This window comes from Rattus norvegicus, chromosome 4, assembly GCF_021556685.1.
Source record: "Rattus norvegicus strain SHRSP/BbbUtx chromosome 4, alternate assembly SHRSP_T2T, whole genome shotgun sequence".
Classification (NCBI taxonomy): Eukaryota; Metazoa; Chordata; class Mammalia; order Rodentia; family Muridae; genus Rattus; species Rattus norvegicus.
Window position 1 is genome coordinate 58,577,827 of NC_141537.1, and position 26,564 is coordinate 58,604,390.

Genomic DNA, 26,564 nt, shown 5'->3' on the forward strand with positions numbered 1-26,564 from the left:
GCCAAGTGCTAAAGAATCTCTGTCCCCCCACCTCTCAGGACTGTGTCTTCTCTAGGAAAAGACATTCGCCTGTCAGATGGGCAGCTTCAGGTGCTTGTCTCAGGACTCACACACCAGAAGAGTCCTCTCTCTCGTGTGAAGGTCCCTGGGAGTCTGAGGCAGACCATTTCTACTTCTGTGGAGCTGCTGAGGTTGTAGCCCCCACTTTCAAGCTTTTCCAAGAAAGTCAGAACATTCTCCTCTGAAAATATTTTATTGATACATTGACTCTGAAAACGCTCGTTTCCCACTCAGTTGCTGTAAGGTTTCTTGGGCCACAGATCCATCGTTAGGGATTGGTTCAATGAATGGCAGAGGTGGGTACAGAGCCCAGACAGGGAACTAGGTCTTTTGAGGATAGCTGTCTCACTCAGCACCAGGCTAGGGGATATGATGGTCAGGAGTGGAGCACCTTGGAGCTTTATTGCTGGTGACGGTCAAGGAAAGTAGGACCCTGCCAGCCTAAAATTGTAGCTGGGGGCATCAGCACTCCATGGCTCCAGAGAACTTGGCACTGATTCCCAATACATAGAGCCTGGTTGCTCACCCACCCACCCAGGGGCCTCTGGATGGGAAAGAATCAGAGAGAGGTATCTGAACCAGGCAGAATTGGAGAACTATTACAGTGAGGAGGTCTTGAGCAGATCAGATGCCAGAAAAGGGAGCAAACAGCTTCTCGGCTGTGAAATAGCCGCCCCTTCACAGGTCTATGGTGTCGCTGCCCATGCTCAGCTCATCAATCTGTCGGCAGGCGTCCAGGAATTGCTCTTGCAGCAATGCCTCCTCAGCCTGCAGTTCAGAAGCATGTTCCGGGGAGTCGCGGGAGGGTGGGGATAGGGCCTGGTAGGACCCTGAGGCTGGGAGGCTGGGGCTGCTTTCTGAGGGTCGCGGGGGACTGAGGACGCAGACTAACGGGCAGCGCGGGGGCCTGTCGGGGCTGGAACACAGAAGCATGGATGAGCTGTCCCGTGAGAGTCCACACAGAGAGCCCGATGATGCGCTGCTGCCGGGAGGCCAGGCCCCAGGAGAGGGAAGCTCTGGAGGTGCTGGGGATCCAGGGACCTTCTCGGACTTCTCACTGGGTCCTGCCCCTGTCTTGTTCCCCAATGAGATGGTGCGGTAGAGACCAAGCCCAGACAGGGCGTCCCCAAAGGCAGGGCCCTGAAAGAGGCCAGGAGCCAGCAGCGCCTCGCTACAGAGGGCTTCCTCGATGCTGCGCCGCAGGTTGATGGGCGAGGGCGGGCGGAAGTCCACCGTGCAATCGCTGCTAGGGGAGGAGGCTGGTGACTGCGTTGTGTTGGCCCTGGCACCTTCGAAGCCTGGGCAGCTGCCACCTTGGAGAAGGAGATCAGGACCTGGGCCTGCTAGGGCGCAGAGCTGCAGCAGCTCCGCGTCCCCACGCGCGATCGCGCTACCCAGGGGCTCCTTGTCCCGGATTCCGGGGACCCAACCTCCTGGCAGCAGCGGGGCAGCATGTCCCGGAGACAGTCGGAAAAGCTTGGCCCAGCAGCGCCGCGGCACACGTGGACTGCAGAGCGCGGGGTAGAGGCCAAGCAGCGCCAACGGGAGCGCGACGCCTACCTCTCCCAAACGCAGACCAAGCTGGAAAGCCCACCAGGGCCAGGGCCCCTCCAAGCCTGTTTGGCCTCCGTAGCCAAGGGCGTGAAGCACCTCGTAGCCCTGTAGGGCTCCGCTCAGCAGCCCAAAGGTCCCGGCCACCGGAGCTGTGCGTGCCGCTCGCCTCCAGGACTCCCGCGGGGCGAAGGGGCTGCGCACTTGTGGGACAGGGGTAGCACCCTTAAAGCCAGATCCTCCCAAGGGTGCCCCCGCCCTCCGCCGCCGGCCGCCCCAACAGGAGAGCGCTAGTAGGAGCCCCGACAGGAAGGCAGCGAGGAAGGCATGCAGCCCGCGGGAGGCGAGCCGCAGGGGCCGCAGCGGGCGGTGCACTGCGCTTCCCAGGGCGGCCGCTGCCGCCAGCCCCAACCCCAGCAGCAGCAGCGCCGCCAAGCCGATGGGGCACCTCGGAGTGCGCGGCCGGGCCAGCAGCAGGCAAGCTAGCCCCAGACCTGCGGCTAGGCAGGGCAGCGGAAGGTCTTGCAGCAGCAGCCAGGCGAGGGCCGGCAGCCGATCGCGATGACCGTAGGCGTCGTAGAAGAGCGGGAAGGCCCGGGTGGTCCCCGCCGACAGCAGCAGCAGATCCAGCAACGCCAGGCAGGGGGCGCCGGGCGGGCAACGCCAGGGCAAGAGGGCCAGAGACAACAGAGCCAGCAGGGCCACCAGGCCGAAGAGCGCTCCTGCTCCGTATACATGGGCCTCCCAGGCCAGACCCCAGCGAGCCCTAGCCTCTGCCCAGTCGGCCTCCAGGGTCAAGAAGAAGAGAGGCAGCGGGGAGGCAGGCGGCTGCCCCGAGTCATCCGACAACTCAGGCTCACTACAAGAGCCTGGCTCACATCCAGGCTGTGCTGAAGGACTCCCGAAGCTGGCCGGAGAGAGTTCGTCTGGGTCAGAAGTGGAGACAGTGGGGTCTGTGGACAGAAAATGTTTCGCTGGAGCCATTAGCAAACTCCCCACCCCGCCCTCAGCTAGTAATCTGAATTTCTTCTAGGAGCTGGTTTTTCTTCTCTCCCCTTCTCCTCCCAGAACCCCATCTTTCAGGCTGAAGCCTTCAGCGACCACTCTCCTCCCACCTATCCACTGTTCATTCCACACACACCCTCAATCATTCCTTGATTTTATTAGATTGGGGGAGACGTTTTCTTAAGAAGTTACAGGGCTTTACAGCTGCTGGAAGGAAGTGTGTGGATGCTCCCCTCCAGACCAATCCCACACCAGAAAAGACGTTATACGAGAATAAAGTTTTTGTTTCCTTTGCACACATATGAAACTCCATGCTTAAATGGTTTGTGGCATGTGGGAGGCACTGAGTAATTTTCATTGAATAAATGAAATCCCCTTTTTACCAGAAGAAGAAACTGAGGGTTCTGCAGAAGAGCTTATCCAAGGTCACAAACAGTCAAAGTACCAGGACCCAAATGAGCACCAATCTGCATCCCTTCCCCACAATAACCTGTCACGAGTACTAATACGCTTCTCCCAACACACGTGCACACATGCATGCACACCTGTCCCTTTCCGGTGCTCTCTTGTCCCTATCACAGAACATGCATTGAACATAAGCATGCACACACAGAGCAGGAAAAGAGGTCAGAGTCCTCTGCCCTAGCACTCCAAAGAGAACACATTTTATTAAGTGTCTTTCTACAGGCTACACCCCAGTGCTACGCCAATGATTAGCAGTAGCTCCCCCATCATGACTCACCCACAAAACCACTAATCTAGGGTTTTTCTTTTGTTGTTTATTTTGTTGGTTTTATGAGAGAGGGTCTCACTTTGTAGTCCAGGCTCCTCTTATGTAGTCCAAGTTGCCCTCTTCACTCACAACAATCATTGTGTCTCGGCTTCCTAGGTGCTAGGCTAACACTATAGACATGACCTGTTATGCCAGGCTCAAACTCTTTCCCCTGACCTCCATGCTCTACCACAGCACCACATTCACGCCTTCTAGTATAAGGCTCTTGATATAGGTGTCCCTTTTCCTCACTCCCATTTTACAGAAAATAGTATTGGGATGGGTCTCAGAGAGTAGCCTTGGACTCCCCCCCCCGCCCCTGCAAAGGAACAATTAGGGGAAATCATAGTGGGGCAACATGCTATCTAGATAAGTGAAGCCCTCAGGTGTGCTGGGGTGTGCTAACCGAGGCTCTGGCCTCATCCTGTGCCCCAACATCTCCCACATCTCTTGTGGAAAGGGAAGTCAGTGAAGACTGGAAGGGATTAAACCCTTGGTTCTGGGGTTGGGGATTTAGCTCAGTGGTAGAGCGCTTGCCTAGCAAGCCCAAGGCCCTGGGTTGGTCCTCAGCTCTGGAAAACAAAAAACAAAAAAAAAAACACACCTTGGTTCTAATCTAGTAACTTAGTATCGGTAAGAAAGTTTAGAACCCTTGGTTCTAAAGGTTAGACTGGAGACCCTTCTATGACCAAGCAGAAAGGAATGTGCTAGAAGTTGATCTCTTCCTGCACCTCGAAGTTTCAGTGGGACCACAGCTGCAGGCAAAAAAAAAAAAAAAAAAATGGCAGAAGCAAAGGTGGTAATGAAGTCTAGAGACAGCCACAGGGGATGGGGAGGACAGGAGACAGGTGTGTGCTGAGGAGTAAGGACCTCTAATGGTTACACTACTCATGCTCCAGTTGCCTGTCCATCCCCCACTGATTCCAAAGCAGGATAATGGAGGAAATTCCACCTCGGGGCTGTTCTCCCTCCTGCTGGAGACAGCAAAAACCTAACAGAAGAAAACATAGTGAAATCCCAGGCAGCTCAAGAGACAGACGGTAAGAAGAATTGGACACTTAGGAAAGGCATGGGGGTAGCAATCAGAAATTTAAAAGGGCAGAGCTCCCTGCCAGCTACAAGTGACAGCATGCACTTCAGTTCCCACTACGTCAGAAATCTGAACTGGGTAAGAATACCTATTACACAGAACAGTCGTGAAGACAAATGAGGTGTGTAAAAAAATCATTCAAGGGGTTGGGGATTTAGCTCAGCGGTAGAGCGCTTGCCTAGCGAGCACAAGGCCCTGGGTTCGGTCCCCAGCTCCGGAAAAAAAAGAAAAGAAAAAATCATTCAATATATAATTCTGGACAGTATCATAACTGGCTAATGTTTATCTGCAATCAATCGTCTTGTTTGTGTGTGATCAGTTCTGACTTCAAATTAGTTCTTTCTTAAAGATCTATTTTATTTGTAGTTATATGTGTTGGGTATTTACAGGCTGAGTGCATGTGTCCACAAAGGCCAGAAGAGGGTGTTGCAACCCCTGGGGCTGGAGTTATGGACTGTGAGCTATCCAATATGGGTTCTTGGAATCAACCTGGCAGTGTGTGCTTTTAACCACTGAATCTTGTCTCCAGCCCCATAGATTAGTGCTTGGTTTAACAACTTAAGTCTATGGTCTGTGTGGAGAGCCCTTAGCACCTCTTAAACTTGTTTAGAAAGACAACAGTGAGCCCACTGAGTAGATAGCAGTCTATTGTCTCAGTCTGAGTTGTTCGAAGGACACTGACCTAGTGCTGTGTTACCCTCCTCCCCAGTGGCCATTTAGCTCTGATGGTCAGAGGAGGCACCAGCCTGAAGTCAGTGCATCAAACTAATACACTCATCTTCTCAGTTTCTGGCCCCCTTTAATGCCCTGGTCTAACCTACTGCTACTCAGTTACTAGATTACCTTGGTTTCCTTTGGTCCTTTCCTGCCCAGAAGCCCATGTCTGTCCCCACCTGTGATTCCTCCGCCTCTCCTCTGTGCTTACCATACAGGCACGTGTTCTCAGAGAACATGTCCACCCACTTCTCACTAATGGCCACATGAAGCCCCATTTCTCATCTCTATTCCCAAGCGCAATAGCCAATAGAGCGAATGTCACAGTTATAAAATCCAGGAGAGAAAATAGGCAAAGCACGAGAAACACCTCAAGTATAAGAGATGAACTTCTCAATTTGGAACGGTGTTCCTAAGGACCAGAGTTTATCCAGAGAGCCCCACTGGGCCAAGTGTGGATGAAGACAGGTAGGAGACAGCCTAGCTTCTGCCTCTGAGGACGCCACTTGTCCTCATCTCTTGTCTCTCCATTTGTAGCTTCCTCAGAAATAGCTTTGAGTTTTCCCTAAAAGCCCTGTATTCCTTATATCCCCCAGGAGATGGATCCCTTGAGCAAGCCACCCCTTCAGGAAGGTTCCAGTCTGTCCTTGTGGCCCTTGACCTCAGGAGTGAGAGAAAAGATGGTGTCAACATGAGTAATTGTCGAGGCAGAGCTGGCTGAGGAGGGGGATGGGACACGATAAGCTAGGTCCAGGAGAAGCCAGGTCTGATTATCTACCAGCTGCCCAGATCAAAGGGCTGAGGAATCAACTCTGGATGCTGGAAGCTGCAGCCCTTTTACTGGTTTGGCAGCATCTTTCTCCCTGCCCCCAACTCCAGCACTGTAGAGGACTGATCCTCTGCAGCAGTGACACTGGAAATATTTAACAACCAGATAGCCCAGGCATTGGCCATTCTTAGCCCAGACTTGCCAGTATGATCAGGGAGCAGAGGGAGAACAATGAAGACTCATCAATGGGCCTGAAGTCCTTGGATATGGGAGAGAGCCCATTATAAAATTTCAGTGTGAAAATACAAGGTCCTCAGGAAAAGGGGACCCACTGCAAAGGAGCCCTATATCATGACACAACGAGATACTTGAGTTAGAAATATCCTAGGATGCTTGGTATGGTGAGACACACCTGAAATACCGGCACTTATGAGGTAGAAGCAGAAGGATCAGGAGTTCAAAGCCAGCCTCAGCTGCAAAACCAGTTTGAGGCAGGCCTGAGCTACATGAGACCTTATCTTAAAACAAAACAACACAACAACACAGAATATATTTGTTACAAGTTTGATCTCCTCTCCCCTCTCTCTCTCTCTCTCTCTCTCTCTCTCTCTCTCTCTCTCTCTCTCTCTTCCTCTCTCTCTTTCTCTCTCTCTCTCTCTCTCTCTCTCTCTCTCTCTCTCACACACACACACACACACACACACACACACACACACACACACACACGAGCAAGGGTTAAAACCCAGACTTCTGGGTTCCTGCAACCAGCAGCGAAGCGGAGGTGGGGAGAGGGGGGTTGTGGGCTGGGCTGCCTCTGATACTGTCCAGACTCATTAAACCTGCCTGGCCAGCACTGTCACCCAGGCTGACAGAATGCCAGCCAGCATCTATCCCCTGAGGCACAGAGTTGCCCCCCACCCACGGCAGATCCTGCTGCTGCTGCTACACACTAACAGTGCAGTGGCCATTTCTTGCACACCACAGAGGGAACACTACAATGATGGCTGAAGGATGCTATAAAATACAGCACATTGTCAGGGTTGGGGCTAGAGAGCCAGAGTATCCATGGGCGAGCTTAGTGGGGTGGCTTAGCTGTTTCACAGACACAGAAAGTCTTTAGTAGAACAAAGCTGGACTGGAAGTCCCTACCCATGGCTCCCATGGCCTCATTTAGCAAAGCTTCTCCTTGAGCACCCCTGCCCTCTGCCCTAGGAACTCTGTTATCCCATCAGCAGGTGGGGTCAAGGCCAGGGTATCTGCAAGACTGAGGGAGAGTATATTCGAGGCTCAGTGTGAGCAAGAGGCAAAGTTAAGGAGCTACTGTTTAATGAGTTTCTACTTGGTATCCAGCAAGACTCTACACTACCTGGAGACATTAGAGTTTCACACACACACACGCACACGCACACACACACACGCACACACGCACGCACACACGCACGCACACACGCACACACGCACGCACGCACGCACAGAGTGTTCTATTACTAGACCCTATATAAGTGAGAAGACTTAGGCTCAAAGAAGTCGAATGTAGGGGTTGGGGATTTGGCTCAGGGGTAGAGCGCTTGCCTAGCAACCGCAAGGCCCTGGGTTCGGTCCCCAGCTCCAAAAAAAAAAAAAAAAAGAAGTCGAATGCTTCCTTGGCACCATCCACCTGTCTAGGTGCATGTTCTGAAAGGCTCCCTAGAACAAGGGTGACATCTGTCTGTTCATGGTCCTCTCTTTAATATCTTCTCTGTGAAGGGCTCAACCTTGTCCAGGTCTGACAGCATGTCATGACAGATCAAACAGCAGAGGAGAAAACTCCAAGGCTGGCTGGAGTGGAGGGAGGAAGGCAGACCAGGCACCCAGGATGGAAGGGGGGAGGGGGAGTGAAGTAGCCCCTGCACTGGTTGGCTCTGACTTACCTCTTTCTGTCCTACTTTGTCTATGGCAGCAGACAACTCAGAGAACACTTCCCTAAGTCCATGTAGTACCTTCCCAGACAATACCCGTTAGATCATTAATGTATAATTTCCCCACCGTGACGATGAAGGGAGAGGTGGTTATGAGGACAGTGACACAGAAAGGTCCCAGGATACTGCTGAGTGTCCAGCATGCAGTGTGTCAAATACAAATGACTTTGTGTGCTTACCATGTTGCACTGGTGTGGTCTTGATTGAGGCAGAGCTGGGGGAAGCCACTGAATCCAATGGGCTTGGGCTTGAGAACTTCCTTTCCAGGAGTGGTGGGGGAAGGGACCCAGTGGTACCAAAGAGCCCTGTAAAAGAAGCACATGGGGCTCAAGTATCATCCTACCAGCTGGAGAAAATTCTATCCTTCCTCAGAGCTTGTGTTAAGAAAAGCATAGCCCCAAGAACAATAGCCACATGTACACCATGAACTAAATTACAAGCACCAAGTCAGAGTCAATATATCAAGGAGTCTGCTTTCCCCCCTCCCTCCCCTCACCAAGGAATGCTAGCCCTTGTCCCGGAGCTTAGAAAAAGCAATGCAGACAATTCCTCAGGCCAAGAAAGGTGATGATGGTCGAACCACAGACCACTAGCTCAGCTGATCCCATGCAGATGTTTGTTACAATAAAGCCAGCACTCACCGGGAAAATCTGACACTTCAGAAGCAAAACTTGGCTGTGCTGTTGTGCCTTGGTAACTCTGACTCGAGAAGTTGCGGAGTGGAGACAGAGTAGTACCGAAGAACCCTGCAGAAGGAGTCTGGGCTGAAGTTGCCTCCCACCTACTACTGCACAGTGTATATTCATCAACCGATGCCCAGCAGAGATTCACCTCAAATGGGGTGGCTACTTACCAAAAGGTCCCAAGCGCCCAGCAATCTCTGCCAGGCTGGCCCTCAGGCTGGGCAGCAGGGGTAGTGACCGATGACCGAGAGTGGGGGCTGCACCTGCTCTCAAAGCCACATCGAACTTCAGCTCAAGCTCACTCTGCCGAGGCCTGGGAGCACTGGTTGGAGGTGCTGTAGCTGTCAGAGCAGTGGCCCAGGTCACAGTGCTCATCCTAGGTTGAGAGGGAGCAGTGGGCCTCTTGGTGGGCCCTGAGAGGGGGGATGTAGACTCAGGAGGCAGGGAGGAAGCCCAGGGTGTAAAGCTGCCTTCGGCAGAGCCCCACTCTGGGACATAGTTCCCAGGGGAACCCACCAGCAGTTCCCAAAGGGGATCGGTCCTCAGATCACCTTCCAGATCTTCCTCAGACTCCTGGCCTAGTCCAGGAGAGAGAGGATGGGTCTCGGTGACAGGGCTTCCCCAGACAGCAGCAGGTCCCCGAAGATGGAATTTGAAGTTTAGTCCCAGGTTGAGAGATAGCATAGAGGCCTCACTCTGAGGTGGTGGGGTCAGAGTAGTAAGAGGGGCACCTGGTACAGAGGAAGCAGGCTGTGGACCCACAGGTACAGCAAGCAGGACCCAGCAGAACAGCCCCAGCTCCAGGCAGCCACGGCCTGCCATGGCCCCACCTGGCTCAGCAGCCTGGGCAGGCAGGGGGCTCACTTTGTCAGCACGTTGTGAGCTCAGGGGTCCTAGAGGGAGGAGAAGTCCTGTGAGCCAAGGCCTCCACCACCTTCTTCCATTTCCGGGGATCAGATGCCCTAGGCGAAGGCTCTAATCACAGAGAAGCAGGTGCAGGAACACAAGCAAAATGTTATGCTTGAAAGGGGCACAGCACCTCTTCTTACCAGCACCTTCCTGCAGGCTCCAGTGCAAATCTCTTCTCTGCACACCCCACCACCACAATGCACCCAACCTTCCCACAAGAGGGACTGATGTCTGACTAACAAGCAGTAGCCTCTTCCTCAACCAGAACAGAGGGAATCGACTTGGCCTCCCAGATGCAGATTCTCTCCCTCCTCCCCAACCCCTACCCAGCTTTTTCTCCCCTCTCTCAAATATCTACTGAGACCCACTGTATAACAAGCATCGTTTCAGTAAGACAGTGGCAAAAAAGTAGACCCTCCCGGTGGCTCCTGATCCACACCTCCAGTCCCTGAGAGAAACTACTGGAGCACGAGGCCCTCAGGAAGGGCAGGACAGAAGCCTGAGTGATCTGACCCGGAAGGCTACACTGGCTAATATCAGAGAAGCAGAGTCCCTGGCCTAGCAGAGGCTCTCTGGAGCCTTTCCCGTCTTTCTGGGGGCTTGGCCTGCTGCTACCCTCCCTGTGACCCTAGGAGTTTTTGAGGGAGGGAGCGATTAACCCTTTCTTTCTCCGTGGGAAAGGAGGTCAGGCGGGTAAGCTTGGTAAGGGGCAGTTGCAGAAAGGCTATTCCCCCCTCCCCAGAACACATCTGGTGGGGGAAGGGAGAATGAACCAGGGACATACGTGCACCCAGTACCCTTACATCACACACACACAGCCGCACCTAGCACCCGTGACACACTCACCCACGCACCCTTCACACACTCCTGCACATGTATACACTCCACCCTGATACCTGATGTACCCCTCTCCCTCCTACGTGGCGCTCTCTCTCTCTCTCTCTCTCTCTCTCTCTCTCTCTCTCTCTCTCTCTCTCTCTGCATATGCAATCAGCAACACACACAACCCTAACACACACTATACAGATACACCACACACCATCATTTCTATCATGCCCCCCTCACACCCCTTACACACCCACCCCTCGCAGGCACACAAGCACACGCGCGTGCGCACACCACACTCCCGTTCCCCCAGTCGGGACCGACGGACCTGCTTCTCTCCCTCCGGCGAGTCCCCCGGGCCAACCCCTGGGAGAAGGGGCTCCCTGGCTCAGCGGGCCCCAGCTGGGCAAGGCTCGGCGAGTCTAGCCTGTTCTCCGTTGCGCCCAAAGCTGGGACTCCCTTTGCCTTGCTGGGCGATCACAGCTTAGCCCACCCGAAGCTGGGCTGTCCCCAGCCAGGTCTACGACCCGCAGCGCTCTCAGCAGGCGGCGGGCTGCTGAGCTGCCGGGCTGCGCTCGCGTTCGGCTCTCCGCTCCCTCCCCGCGGCGCCGCCTCCTGGCTGTGAGCCCGACTCCCCGGCCCAGCGCCCGCGCCGGGGCCCCGCGGCTGCCCGGCTCTCACAGCCCTCCCCGCCGCCTCCCGCGTCCGCCCTCCTCTCCCTCCTCCCAGCCCGCCCGCCGCCCGCGGTCCGCCCCTACCCGGGCCGGCAGGCGGGCGCGCACATCAGAGCCGAGCCGCAGCAGCCTCGCTGCTCCTGCCCCAAGCGCACTCATTCACCCAGCACTGCCAATCAGCTGCGGGAGAGCCGGTGCCTCGTTCTCAGCCTGGCGCTGGCAGCCACAGGCTCGGAGGACGGCCCAGCGCACACACCCACATGCACGCCATTCCGGAGAAACACCCTCGGGCGAGGGCACTGGGCGCGCTCGAGCGCGCGCGCGCAATCACACACACACACACACACACACACACACACGCACACTCACATGCACACGAGTACATGCACACACACAACGGTAGTCTGGCATAGGATAGCATCCCAGGCAATCAAATCCACTCTGTTAAGCCCGGGATAAAGATCTACATTACAACAATGGGAATGAATATGTTCCCATTTTAGAGATAGAAAAAGTAAGTCCCCAGAACTTACAAAATAGCTTAAGATTGCTCAGCTTGTCAGAGACTTGAACTCAATCTCTCTGCTTGCCTTCTTCATCACCTGGTGGTTTGCAAACATACAACCACTGAGGAGGGCCTCCTACGCTTCCTTGCAGGCCAACTGCCAAGTGTCAATCCCCATTCATAACACCTCTTTTTGCTAAAATCTCTCCAAAATACTCAGCTTCAGAAATATCTGTGGGAGAGAATATCTTGTGATACAAGCTGGTGTGTGAGGTGGACCACAATGTCTCCAATAAGACGTGGTAGAAGAGCATGGAAACAAAGAAAGCGTACGTACGGCCTCACAGGACTGCTAGCTAGGAGTACCGAGCAGTCACTTAAGCCCGCTGCACTGTCTAGAAGCTGTATCCTTGACTGACTGAATAAGTGTAGTTTGTGTTTGTCTGGAGTGTCTAAATCCATTCCTGCTTTCCTTCTTCAAAAATACTGTGTTTAATGGTGAGAGAGAGAGGGGCTGGGGATTTAGCTCAGTGGTAGAGCGCTTACCTAGGAAGCGCAAGGCCCTGGGTTCGGTCCCCAGCTCTGAAAAAAAGAACCAAAAAAAAAAAAAAAAAAGGTGAGAGAGAGAGAGAGAGAGAGAGAGAGAGAGAGAGAGAGAATAGCAAATGCCTTTAACTCTGTCACTTGAAAGACTGAAAGTTTGAGATCAGTCAGGACTACAAGTTGATAATCTCGAAAACAAGCAATAAAACCCCAACCAACCAATCAGACAGACAGACAGAAAGGCAGACAGACCAAACTGCAAAAGACTTGCCCACTGTGCTGGGTCTTAGGACAAAAACCTAGCATCACTCTTTGGGCAGTAAAGACAAAAGGATCCAAATCCAAGGCTATCCTTGACTGGCCACAGGGGAATTTTGAGGCCAGCTTAAGCTACATGAAAACCAGCCCCAATAGACAGACAGACAGACAGATAAAAATGATCTAGTCCTACTCCAGAAAGCAGAGAGCCAGCATAGTCTTTTGGTTGAGGAAGAGCATGCAATGTGTTGTGATTCAGAAAGGCATCCGAGACTCATTTTCTGATCACAGAACTCATGGGGTCAATAAATACAAGTTCAAATCCAGTCTCCCACTAAGCTCTCATAGTCAGTCAATGACTGTGAGAGTCTGGGATTTATCCTGAATCTCCAAACACAACACTAGGAAAGACCTGCCCTGGCTGTCTCTAAAGGAAGTCACTACTCTGTCCCTTCCTCAGGCCATTAGGGGCCGCTTACAGGCAGCATGCTAGGATTCAGACGCTGTTTTTCTCATATGCTTAATAAAAGCTACCCCCACTGGAGACATTCTCTTTAAATCCCCCTCTTAGAAAGCCTCATTTCTTGCTAATCATGTTCCCTTAAAGACTTCTAAGTGAAAAGGCAGAAATAAACATATCCCAGTACATTAAAGCTGCAATCTTCCATGACCAAGCAGGGTTATTCCCAAGAATGATATTTTCACAAAGATATTGAAAAGGGGGGAAGTTAGGTCTCTCGGTTAAGATGGTGACTGAATTCATACCTCTAATTTCACTCTCTCCCAAAACCCTATTAAAACATCATTAAGAAGACTTTAGAGTCGATGGATAACTCTACAAGGATGGAGGGGACAGGAAGGGCCAAGAGCAACAGGACCTTTGAGGCAGGATGGCTGGCAGGCACACAGTTACTGACTTAGCCGCCCTGAGCAAAAAGCTGTCTCCAACTGACAGAAAGGAAACCTAGAGTCAGGTTGATTCACATCACACTGTTGTCAGAAAGTACAGAAACTGGCGACCCTAATGCCTCAGGAACTGTGGGAGCGTGGGCTAAAGGAAAGACCAATCAAAGCACAATTCGATTCCTAGGTCTCTTCCCTAACTCTTAAACCACCAAGAAACAGTCCATCTTTCCCATAACCAACAGGGCCTGTGGGATTTTCTTCTGAGAAGAAGATGCGCTGGACTGGCAGAACCTTGGGCATCCAGAACTGAGACACCATACTGAAGGTATGTGCCCAGGTGTCATTGGAATGCTGGATGCAGAGAATCTGAACCCCTCTGTTCTTTAGGCTGGAGACTGGAAAACTCTATTCTGGGGCATTCCAGCAGCCCAAGAAGAAAGCCTTAAAGAAGTGGACATAGGAGTTCTTCAAAGTCAGCCCCGCCGGATCACCACACAATACAATACCAAACCCAGCCTGGGAGATCAGAGGGGTTTTGTTTTGTATTGTCTTTTATAGATAGGGTTTCTTCGTGAAGCCCTGGCTATCCTGGATCTCTCTTTGTAGACCAAGCTTGAATCCACAGAGATCCATCTGCCTCTGTCTCTGTCTCTGCCTCTGCCTCTGCCTCTGCCTCTGCCTCTGCCTCTGCCTCTGCCTCTGCCTCTGCCTCTGCCTCTGCCTCTGCCTCTGCCTCTGCCTCTCTGCCTCTGCCTCTGCCTCTGCCTCTGCCTCTGCCTCTGCCTCTGCCTCTGCCTCTGCCTCTGCCTCTGCCTCTGCCTCTGCCTCTGCCTCTCTGCCTCTGCCTCTGCCTCTGCCTCTGCCTCTGCCTCTGCCTCTGCCTCTGCCTCTGCCTCTGCCTCTGCCTCTGCCTCTGCCTCTGCCTCTGCCTCTGCCTCCTGAGTGCTGGGATTAAAGGTGTGTGCCACTACACCCAGGGCTCTTGACCAGCACTTCACCCCTACCCTCCAACTTTAATCATGATCAAAGGACTCCGGCCACAGAAGCAGATAGTCTACCTGTAGCTGTCCACCCCTCCCTCTACTCCCCCAAATCCAACCCCCTATCTTCATCCTCAGCTCTTCACCTGCCTTTCCTTCCTCTCCGTCCCCATTCCTGGGAGACCAAACAGATCCTGGTGAGACACGGCTTTCCTCCCTCCTATGGAACCCTTAGCCACCTCTTAGCCCATCCCACTCCTATGTGTCAGCTCCCAATACATAGAGACACATTTTACCCAGAACCTTCAGTGGCAATACCAATCAAGATCCCAGAAGAATTTCCTATCAGGCAACACACGGCCACCGTGCTCTAAGAACTAGACAGGGCAACAGAAACAAGAGAGGGAACAAAAAACACGTCCAACAAAGACAAGATCAGATATCAGCACCTAGAATTATAATCTCCCCAAACCCAGATGCCCAGATGCCTATGTAAAAACACAATCAAAACTACCAGGACGATGTCTCCACCAGAGGCCAACAGCTCTGCCATAGCGGGCTCTGAGAATGGCAACATAGTTGAAGCCCAAGAAAAGAACCTTAAAGGACTATTTGTGAAAATGATAAAGGTCCTTAAAGAGGAAATGGATAAATCCCTTAAAGAAACCTATGGGACATAAACAGAGGACGGAAATGGTTAAGAACAGTTCAAGACCTGTAAGGAGAAATGGAATCAATGAAGAAGACCCAAACTGAGGTGACGATCTGGAAGTGAAAACCTTAGGGATTCAAACAGGAACCTCAGAGGCAAGCTTCACCAACAGAATACAAGAGATGGAAGAGAGACTCTCAGGCATTAAAGACACAATAGAAAGAAATGAATACCCCAGTAAAAGAAAATGTTAGGTCTAAAAAAAAAAAAAATCCTGGCAAACATCCAAACATCTGGGACACTATGAAAAGACCAAACCCAAGAATAACAGAAATAGGAGAAGAATCCCAGTTCAAAAGCTCAGAAAATATTTTTTAACAAAACCATAGAAGAAAAATCTCCCAACCTAAAGAAGGACATGCCTATAAAGGTACAAGAAGCATACAGAACAGCAAATAGATTGTAATCAAAATACTAAGCATACAGAACAAAGAAAGATATTAAAGTTGCAAGGGAAACAGAAAAATGACACATAAAGACAGACCTATTAAAATAATACTTGACTTCTCAATAAAGACTCTAAAAGCCAGAAGGGCCTAGACAGGTATTCTACAGACTCTAAGAGACCATAGATGCTAAACAAGACTAAACAAGACTACTATATCCAGCAAAATTTTCAATCGCAATAGATGCAGAAAATAAGACATTCCAAAGTTAAGATCTATCTACAAATCCAGCCCTACAGAAGACACAAGAAGAGGTTAACCACAGTCCCCCAAAATGCAAGAGCTAAACATTCCCAGACCAACAAATCAAAAAAGGGGAAACACACACCACCACCACCACCACAACCACAACACAACAACAAAATACAAAATAACAAAAACCAACAAACACTGCTAATTAATAGCCAAGAGCATCAATGGTCTCAACTCCCCAATAAAAAGGCATAGATTAAGAGAACAGATTAGAAGACAGGACCCCTCCTTCTGCATCCAAAACACATAGACATCACCTCAGGGTAAAAAAGCGGAAAAGGTTATTTCAACCAAATGGACCTAAGAAACAAGCTGGTGTAGCCATTTAAATATCTGACAAAACAAACTTCAAACCAAAACTAATCAGAAGAGATAAGGAAGGACACTGCACAACTTACTGAAGGAAAAATCCACCAAGAAAGAATTGGAATTCTTACTATCTATGCACCAAACACAAGGGCACCTGAGGTTGAAAAAAAAAAAAAAACCAATGCTATAGCTTAAATCACATGTTGAGGGCTAGAGAGATGACTCAGTGGTTAAGAGCCCCGACTGCTCTTCCAGAGGTCCTGAGTTCAATTCCCAGCAACCACATGGTGGCTCACAATCATCTGTAAAGAGATTTGATGCCCTCTTCTGGTGTATCTGAAGACAGCTACAGTGTACTTATATATAATAAATGAATAAATCTTTTAAAAAAAAATCACATGTTGACCTTCACACATGATAGCAGAACACTTTAATATCCCACTCTTGCCAATAGACAGACAGCTCATCCATGCAAAAACTGAGCAGAGAAATTCTGGAGCTACCTGATGTTATAAACCAAATGGACCTGACAGTTATTTACAGAACATATCACCCAAACACAAAAGAATATACCTTCTTCTCAGCTGTTCACGGAACTTTTTCCCAAATTAATGCACATGCCAACACAAATCAAGTCTCAACAGACACAAGAAAGTTGAAATAACACTGTGCATCCTATCTGATCGCCACAGCTTACAGCTGAATGTTAATAACAGCAGCAAACTTACCAACTCATGGAAACTAAACAACTCACCAAAGAATTAAAAACAGGTCAAGATGAAATTCAGAAAGGAATGAGACTTTCTAGGAGTGAGTGAAAGTGAATATACAACATACCCAAAATTATGAGACACAGAGGAAAGTTCATAGCACTAAGAATATATAAAAATGTTGGAGAGATCTCACACTAGTAACTTAACAGCACACCTGAAAGGTGTAGAACGAAAAGAAGAGTGGATGGCTGGGTTGGGGATTTAGCTCAGTGGTAGAGCGCTTGCCTAGCAAGCGCAAGGCCCTGGGTTCGGTCCCCAGCTCCGGGGGAAAAAAAAAAAAAAAAAAAAAAGAGTGGATGGCAAGCAATAATCAAACTGAGGACTGATATAGATAAAACAGAAACAAAGAAAACCAATACAACCAGTGAAACAAAGAATTGATTCTTTGAGAAAATCGGTAAGATTGGGAAGCCCTTATCCACATTAACTAAAAGAGGAAGAGAGAAGATTAAAATTAGCAAAGTTGGAAATGAAAAGGGAGACATAAAAACAGACACTGACAACCCAGATAATCATAAGGGCATACTTTAAGAACCTGATCTCCGGGGTTGGGGATTTAGCTCAGTGGTAGAGCGCTTGCCTAGCAAGCACGAGGCCCTGAGTTCGGTCCCCAGCTCAAAAAAAAAAAAAAAAAAAGAACCTGATCTCCACCAAATTGGAAAAATCTAAAAGAAATGAACAGTTTTACCACTTACCAAAGTTTAATCAATATCAGATAAGCAATTTAAATAAACCTATAACCCCTAGTGAAATAGAATCAGTCAGTAAAAGTCTCCCAACCAAACAAACGCCGAGGCCAGATGTGCAAATTTCTACGAGAAGTTCAAAGAATTAACACCAGTACTCTTCAAATTATTCCACAAAACAGAGACAGAAGAAACATTGCCCAATTTGTTTTATGAAGTACCCCAATGCCCAAACCCTGTCAAAGACTCAACAAAGAGAATTACAAACCAACTTCAATTAGGAACATAGAAACAAAATTTCTCAATAAAATACTCACAAACAGGGTTGGGGATTTAGCTCAGTGGTAGAGCGCTTGCCTAGGAAGCGCAAGGCCCTGGGTTCGGTCCCCAGCTCTGAAAAAAAGAACCAAAAAAAAAAAAATACTCACAAACAGAATCCAAGAGCACATCAAAAAACATCATCTACTATCTCCCTTGATCAACTAGACATCATCCCAGAGACACATGGATGGTTCGACATACATAAATTGATAAATATAATCCACATAAAAACCAAATGAAGGGGCTGGGGATTTAGCTCAGTGGTAGAGCGCTTACCTAGGAAGCACAAGGCCTTGGGTTCGGTCCCCAGCTCCGAAAAAAAGAACCAAAAAAAAAACAAAAAACAAAAAAAACAAAAACCAAATGAAAGACAAAAACCACATGATCATCTCATTAATTGCAGAAAAGGCCTTTGACAGAGTCCAATACCCCTTAACAATATAAGTCCTAGAGATATAGGGATACAAGAGGTATACCTCAACATAATATATACAGTTTATGGCAAGCCCACAGTCAATATCAACTTAAATAGAGAAAAACTCAAAGAAATTTTAGTAAAATCAGAAACAAGACAAGGTTATCCACTCTATACCTATTCAGAATAGTACTTGAAGTTTTTTTTTTTTTTTTAAAGATTTATTTATTTATTATATATAAGTACACACTGTAGCTGTCTTCAGATACACCAGAAGAGGGCATCGGATCTCTTTACAGATGGATGTGAGCCACCATGTGGTTGCTGGGAATTGAACTCATAACCTCTGGAAGAGCAGTCGGGTGCTCTTAACCGCTGAGCCATCTCTCCAACCCGTTTTTTTTTTTTTTTTAAGATTTATTTATTATGTATATAATGTTCTGTCTGTATGTATGCTTGTATACCAGAAGAGGGCACCAGATCTCATTATAGATGATTATGAGGCACCATGTGGTTGCTGGGAATTGAACTCAGGACCCTTTGGAAAAGCATCCAATGCTCCTAACTTCTTAGCCATCTCTCCCAGCCCTTGAAGCCCTTTCAAACACTTGAAGTCTTAGCTAGAGCAATAAGACTAGTGAAGGAGACCAAAGGGATACAAGTTGGAAAGGAAAAGGTCAAAGTACCTTTATTTGTAGATGATAAGACAGTAAATATAAATATCTCTAAAAATTCCACTGGAAAACTCCTATAGCTGATAAACACTTTCAACAAAGTATCTGGATATAAAATTAACTCACAAAACTCAGTAGCCTTCCTAGATACAAATGACAAACAGACTAAGAAAGAAATCAGGGGAAGAACATACTTCACAATAGCTTCTTATAACAAAATATCTTGGGTTAACGCTAACCAAGTGAAAGATTTATATAATAAAAACTTAAATTCACTGAAGAACAAAACTGGAGTTGTCAGAAGATAGAAAACTCTCCCATGCTTATCAATAAGTAGGAATGATATAGTAAAAATACCTACAGGTTCCCCATCAAAATCCCAACCCAATTTTTCACAGATCTTAAAAGGATAATTTTCAGACACAAAAAGCCCAGGATAATTAAAACCTGCTAAATAATAAAAGAACTGCGGGAGATATCACTGATTTCAAGTTGTACTACAAAACTGTCATAATAAAAATAGCATGGTGTTGCCACAACAATAGACACAGTGATAAATGGAACTGAATTGAAGACCAAGACATGAGTCTGCATACTTATGAACACCTGATTTTTTTAAATAAGGAAGCCATAAATATACACTGGAAAAATCCAGCATCTTCAACAAATGGTGCTGGTCAAACTGGATGACTATGGGAAGAAGAATTCAAATAGATCCATACTTATCACCCTGCACAAAACTCAACTCCAAATAGTTTAAACACCTCAATATGAAACCAGATACAATGAATTGATAGAGGAGAAATTGGGGAATAGCCTTGAACACGTTAGAAAAAAAGACTTTCTGAAAAGAAAACCATTCATGCAGGCACGAAAATCAACAATTAGTAAATAGGACCTCATGAAACTGAGAAGCTTCTGCAAGGCAAAGGACACTGTCGATAGGACAAAATGGCAGCCCACAGAATGGGAAAGAATTTGTGCCAACTCCACACCCAAACTATATAAAGAACTCAAGAAACTAGATATCAAGAAAACGAAAAACCCAATTAAAAAACAGGGAGAAGTTCTTAACAGAGAATTCTCAACAGAAGAAACTCGAGTTGCTAAGAAACAAAGAAATGTTCTACATCCTTAGCCGTCAGGGAAATGCAGATCGAAACAACTTTGAGATTTTATCTTGCACCTATCAGCATGGCTAAGATCAAGAAAACAAGTGACAGTTCATGTTGGTGAGGATATGAGGGAAACACTCATTCGTTGCTGATGGGAGTGCAAACTTGTACAGCCACTGCGGAAATCAACATGGTGGTTCCTCAGGAAGATGGGATCCACTCTGCCTCAGAATCCAACTACATCACTCTGCAGACACTCAGAGGACATTTAGTCTTACCACAGAGATGCTTGCTCAAACATGCTCATTGCTGCTCTGTTCATAGTTAGGGATTAGAAACAACCTAGATGTTCTTCAACAGAAGAATTGATAAAGAAAATGAGGTATGTTTATACAATGGAGCATTACTCAGCTATTAAGGAAGGAAGGAAAGAAGGAAGGAAGGAGGGAAGGAAGGAGGGAAGGAAGGAAGGGAGCTGGAGAGATAGCTCAGTGGTTAAGAGCACTGGCTGCGGGCTGGGGATTTAGCTCAGTGGTAGAGCGCTTACCTAGGAAGCGCAAGGCCCTGGGTTCAGTCCCCAGCTCCGGAAAAAAAAAAAGAACCAAAAAAAAAAAAAAAAAAAAAAAAAAGAGCACTGGCTGCTCTTCCAGAGGTCCTGAGTTCAAATCCCAGCAACCACATGGTGGCTCTCAACCATCTGTAATGTGATCTAATGGCCTCTTCTGGTGTGTCTGAAAATAGCTATAGTGTTCTTATATATAATAAATAAATAATATTTTAAAAAAACAAAAAGGAAGGAAGGGAGGGAGGGTGGGAGGGAGGGAGGGAGAGAGCGAGCCATGAATTCACAGGTAAATGGATAGAATTAGAGATAAGTCATCCTGGATGAGTCATTGTGATGTCTCTAGTTTGTGCTTGGCATCTATCTTGGTACCTAAGAGCTGTTTGTCTCTGACTCAAGTTCTCAAGTTTCTGGAAGTTCCCAGCAACCCTGACTCCAACCCACAAATGTGCAGCTGTGACATCTGATTGCTATGCTATGTCTGGCTGCTGATTTGGCTTCTGTAAGCTGCTTATGCAGACACTCAAGGACTATTTTGAGGTTTTCACTTTTAAAAGCCCTTCCTTCTGTCGCCGGCCTCTGGGCAGCACATCACTGATTTGGGCTAGAGATTGTGGCCCTGCTAGAATTCCTAGTAGATTTGCTTAATTATAATCTAACTTGAGTCTGGTGGTCTTTTCCCAGTGGTCTCAAACTCCGTAACAGTATCCCAGACTTTGCAAGCCAAATATGGTATGTATTCGTTTATATGTGGATACTGGCTGTTAAGTCAATGATAATCAAACTATAATGCATAGAACCACAGAGGTTAGATGCAGAATAAGGGGACTAGATGGAACAGATATATCACATTAAGAAAATTAATACTTTTGGAAGATCTCACATGAGTATATGTAATCAGGCAAAAGTATATACACCTATTTTTACTTTAAAGATTTTATATTTGTTTATCTTTGTGACAAGGTCTTATTAAATATAGTCTTGGCTGGCCTGGAACTCACTATGAGACCAGGTTGGCCTTGAATTCACAGAGATCTACCTGCCTTTGCCTCCTGAGTGCTGACACGAAAGGTGTACACTACCACACCCAGCTATTTTTATTTTATAATTATGTGTGTACGCATGTCTGCATGTGGATTTGTGCTGGTGACTGCAGTGGCCAAAGACGTGCTCCTCTGAAACAGGAGTTACAGTGGATTGCGAGGCCACCATGGGTACTCAGAACTGAGCTCCAACCTCCACAAGAGTACTGTGTGACCTCAACCACTGAGTAGTCTCTCTAACCCCATCAGAAAACAAACATCCACGTCTCCTCAACATTGGGCCATAACATTTCTCATCTCTTCCACTCTAGGGAATGGTTTCTCTTGGCTTTTAGGTTAATCATCCTCCAAACCCTTTAATGGTCTCACTACATTTATATGCACTCCTACCAACACTAAGAAGAAAGCATGGTCCAACCACAAAAGGAAAAGACAATGTTGTTCTAGATGCTGACCTCCAGAAGAGGGAATGCTAGACAATGCCTTCAAATTCTGGTATAGTTTTTGGTAGCTTCCCTTCACTGGAAGCTTTTCTGTGGTGGGCAAAGTCCTGAGGGAGTCATGGGAAAGCAGAACTCACTGTGATGGGGGCTTATGGTGGAGTTGTACTGTGTACCAGGCCTTGGGTGTCTGGATTGAATACAGTTAGGGCAATTTTGTTCATTTGCTTCAGAACTTGTTCCTGTGTCCTCCCAAAGCAAGTGGTTCCTACTCAACCACCATCCAATTCCCACCCTTTATTAGTAGCCAACAGTACATGGTGAGTCAGGCATTTTTGTACCCGGCTGGGGAAGTCTTAAGCAGTGCAAAATGTAAATGTACTGTTTTGCAACAGACACTAGAAACTGTTTTAAATTTCACACTTGTTAAAGGTCACCATGTAGCCCAGACTTGCCCCAAACTCATGAACTTCTTGCCTTCTCCAAAATGCTAGGGTTACAGGCATGTACCAGAGATCATGAGTTGTTCATCCTTTAGATGTTAACTGGGTGTCAAAAGCGGCTATACAGGAAAATTGTCTGTACAAGGATATTAATGACAGCACAGTTTCTAAAAGCAGACCCTTGGATACTGTTTCAGGTCTAACAATAGGGAAATTAACTAAGTAAATTAACGCACACCTAATACAACTGTTACCAATAACATCCTAAAGAAAGGGAAAGGATACAATTCTGTTATAGTGTTGGTTTCTCAAGTTATATAGAAGCAGGACAAAGAGGACACATAAGAGTATACGGGAAAGAATTCACAATTGTGCTACAGTTGTCTATATAGGCATATATGTGTCTAGACACAAAATATACCATAGTCAAACAGTGATTATCTGATCTTGCTAAGATCACAGGTAGTTTCTGCCTCTTCTTTGCATTTTTCTGCCAATTTTCTGGCATATACATAATTTTTTTCTTTTTCTTTTTTTAGAGCTGGGGACTGAACCCAGGGCCGTGTGCTTGCTGGGCAAGTGCTCTACCACTGAGCTAAATCCCCAACCCCATAATTTTTATAAAAGGTTTATTTACTTATTATTTATTTATGTGTATGTATGTGAGCCTACATGAGTTTATGTGAACTACTTTTGTACAGGAGCCCACAAAGAGCAGAAGAGGGCATTTGATCCTCTGGAATAGGAGTGAGCTATCACATGGGGTGCTGAGAGCCAATCCCAGGTCCTCTGCAAGAGCAGCAAATGTTATTAAGCACTGAACAGTACTCCAGCGCCAAGATTACATTTCCTTTATCATGAAACACTGTCATAGATGTGCACATGCTTTTAATTTACATGAATAGTGTTGGTCAAGTGGCCTCATCTCCTTTCCCCTTCCACTCAAGTTTGTGTGTGTGTGTGTGTGTGTGTGTGTGTGTGTGTGTGTGTGTGTGTGTGTGAGGGGGGGGGGACGCTGGGATTTGTCCTAGTAGGGTCACTGTTGCTATGCTGAAAAAAAAAAAAAGACCAGATGCAACCTGGGAGGAAAGGGTTTATTTAATTTTCAGTTCCACATAGTAGTTCATTATCAAAAAGCAGTGAGAGCAGCAACCCAAGCAGGGTTGGAGTCTGGAGCTGATACAAAGGCCATGGAGGAGTGCTGCTTGCTGGCTTGCTCCTCCTGGCTTGCACAGTATACTTTCTTATAGAACCCAGAACCACCAGCCAAAGGGAGAGGGGGGCTCCACCCACAATGGCCTGGGCCCTCCCACATTAATCACTAATTAAGAAAATATCCAGGGTTGTTGGGGATTTAGCTCAGTGATAGAGCGCTTGGCTAGCAAGTGCAAGGCCTTGGGTTTGGTCCCCAGCTAAAAAAAGGGGGGGGGAGAAAGAAAGAACCCTACAGGCTTGCCTTGCCTACACACCTGTCTTTTATTATTTAATCTTTTATTAATTCTTTGAGAATTTCACATCATGCACCCCAGTCCCATTCATCTGGCATCCCTTGCAACCTCCCCACCTCAAAGAAAAAAGAAACCTCCTGCTGGAAGCTATAGTGTGTCATAGTGAGTCTTTTTTGTCCACACTTCTTTACTTGCAAATATTCATTGCAGTGAGTCATTGGTCTGGTTGAGCCTCTGGGTTCTGCTCCACTGTCAATATTGGATCCTCATTAGGACTCCTCTCAGATGTCCTGTTGTTACCTTGTGTCATGGAGATCCTGAAGCTTTGGATCTTCAGGACTGGCCTTTCACTCTCTCCAGAAGTTCACAGGTGGGGTAGAGGTTGGGTTGAGCCAACTCAAAGCCCTGGATCTGGGTCTGACTGGTAGCTGAGCTGGTCAGCCCTCCAGCTCTCCTGTACCTGCACCACTGGAGTGAGCTCTCCAGCACTGCCCCACTAGCTCACCTAATGCTGCTGTCAGCAAGGGGCAGGGCCAGCTCTCCTGCACCTGCACCACTGCAGTGAGCTCTCCAGAACTGCCCCACTAGCTCACCTAATGCTGCTGTTAGCAAGGGGCAGGGCCGCTCTCCTGCTCTCAAGCCCTCAGGGCTAGCTCTTCCACCTGCTATAGGTGTTGAGGGGCAAGGGTAAAAGAAACATCATCTTTCCCTTGCCCACAGCACCGCAGGACAGACAAAGTAGCACGGCCATCTCTCCTGCACTCACACCCTTGGGGCCTACAACTCACACTACCAAGGCCAGCTTTACTCTGCTGCCCAGGTGAGTCTTACACCCCAATATCACAGAGGTATTGTTTTTCCATTGAGGCACCCTCCCCTCTGATGACTCTAGCTTGTGTCGGGTTGACATCAAACTAGCCAGAACAGGATTCCCACCTCTTAATGAGTAAGGCCACCTTTTAGGAATTTACCAGAACTACGTTACTTTTGGGGGTAGCCTGTGGGGCTCATGCCCATGTTAGCTGAGAGTGGAGTTTGGCTTGATCCTCGGAAGCTGAGGGTGTAAGGACAAGGTAGAAGAGCCCCTAGCAGGAGGATCAAGAGTAGGCAGGTGCAGGGCAGTGGCCCCTCAGTCCAGCCACAGGGTCTGCTCCTCCCAGGCTCCCACAGCCCAGTGCCTGTCATCCAGAAAGATGAAGAAAACTGGAGCGAGGGGGCAAGTATAGTGGTTAAGGAAGGGACTTAAAGAACAGAGGCTAGTCCCATTCATATTCACTCCCCTTGCCCTTCTAATCTAGTGGGCACTCTGGTCCACAGCTACTTTCAGGACAGCAGGAATCTCTCAAAGGAATCCCAATTTCCCTGCCTCTGTCTCTATCTCTTGGAGATTAAGGTATGAACTGGGCAAAAGGAGGAGGTCTACTGGACACATTTGCTTTGTAGGAAACAAAAGATCTGTGTTTACTCTTTTGACAAAGACAGCTGCCCTCTCCTTGGGGGTCTCTAGTGCCTGTCTTCAGTCATTAAAGAGCACAAGATGCATAGTAATCATATCATCATCATCATCATCATCATCATCATCATCATCCCACAAATTAGCAGAGCCAGGCTGCTCTGACAGTCGTGGCATAAAGAAACGCTTTGTAAGAGCTGCACTGTACAAGACTCTGCTTCAATTTCCAGTACTGAGAGGAGAGGTGGGGAAGGAAAGCAAAGGAAGGAGAGAGAGACAGACAGACAGACAGACAGACAGACAGACAGACAGACAGAGACAGAGACAGAGACAGACAGAGACAGAGACACAGAGACACAGAGACAGAGACAGAGACAGAGACAGAGACAGAGACAGAGACAGAGACAGAGACAGAGACAGAGAGAGCACACGCATGCTGGCCCTCATAGGAATGAGGGATGGAGGAATTTGGGACTCTGAGCTTCTGAAGAGGGAGGGGGATTGCTAGAAGGCTAGGGTCAGGTAAAAGATGACATGGTGAATGGGGCAAGCTCTCTGTCAGAGGATGGGCTATCTGGTGTCCTCTCTCCAGCAGGAGAGGTAAACAGGCTGGTAGGTGGCAGAGCTGTTTCATTTGCAAGGCTGATCTGTTTATGTTTTTTTAGGGCAGAGCAGGCCCCAGGGAAACTGGCCTTGATTCTCGTGTCACTGGAAGAAAGGACATTGTCTTTCCATAGAGGTGTCCTACCTGCCCCTGTGCCTGCTTGTACCCTGCCTCAGACTCACAAACAACCCAAGCAGAGAATAAAGGGGGAGGGACGGGTAGGTAAAGATGGCGCTGGAGCTTCTGATCGGAACATCTTCTTCCACAGAAACTGACAGACTAAGGCTTTTTCCACAGGTGCCCAGCACTCCATTGCTTTCCATTTCTCACAGCAGGAGAGAGCAGACCCGCTGCCCTCCTCTCCTGCACGTGACCCCAAGCCCTCAGATCCTCAGAGACCAAAGACAGGAGCAGACCCTGTCCCTGCAGACAAGGGAAAGAGGGTAGAAGATAATGGAATTACCAGGTTCTTACCCACAAGAGGCCTGGTCAGGATTCCATGGTTGGAGGAGGCCAACTCCCTGTCTCTCAGTGTCCTATGCTGGTGCCTGGTTCTTTACAAGTGTCCCTTCTTCTCATCCCAAATAGGTGGTAGGAAGGAAAGCTCATGAGAAATCTCTAGTCTTGACCTGATCTTTCTGCTCATCTCCCTTTGCATCTGAACCT

General features: G+C 48.2%; 1 protein-coding gene across 8 annotated transcripts; it reads right to left on the reverse strand.

The window, feature by feature from the left end:
• Positions 1-237: 237 nt before the first annotated feature.
• Positions 238-11,311, reverse strand: Prrt4 (proline-rich transmembrane protein 4). 8 transcript variants are annotated; one of them, XM_087658645.1, is made up of 6 exons: positions 11,095-11,311; positions 9,334-9,495; positions 8,773-8,978; positions 8,561-8,665; positions 8,099-8,224; positions 238-2,564 (listed from the first exon to the last, which is right to left on the reverse strand). In XM_087658645.1, exons 3-6 carry the CDS (start codon positions 8,975-8,977, stop codon positions 739-741), a joined length of 2,262 nt encoding a protein of 753 aa, XP_087514771.1. In that variant the 5' UTR covers position 8,978; positions 9,334-9,495; positions 11,095-11,311; the 3' UTR covers positions 238-738.
• Between the last annotated feature and the right edge of the window lie 15,253 nt (positions 11,312-26,564).

What these genes read in the sequence shown, in the direction of transcription:
- Prrt4 (XM_087658639.1), bottom strand. Translation starts at nt 9,424, where the DNA reads ATGGCAGGCCGTGGCTGCCTGGAGCTGGGGCTGTTCTGCTGGGTCCTG. An exon ending in TGGGCGCTTGGGACCTTTTG is followed by an intron (nt 8,666 to 8,772) that starts GTAAGTAGCCAC and finishes CTCCTTCTGCAG; the next exon opens with GGTTCTTCGGTACTACTCTG. An exon ending in GACCACACCAGTGCAACATG is followed by an intron (nt 2,565 to 8,098) that starts GTAAGCACACAA and finishes TTCTGTCCACAG; the next exon opens with ACCCCACTGTCTCCACTTCT.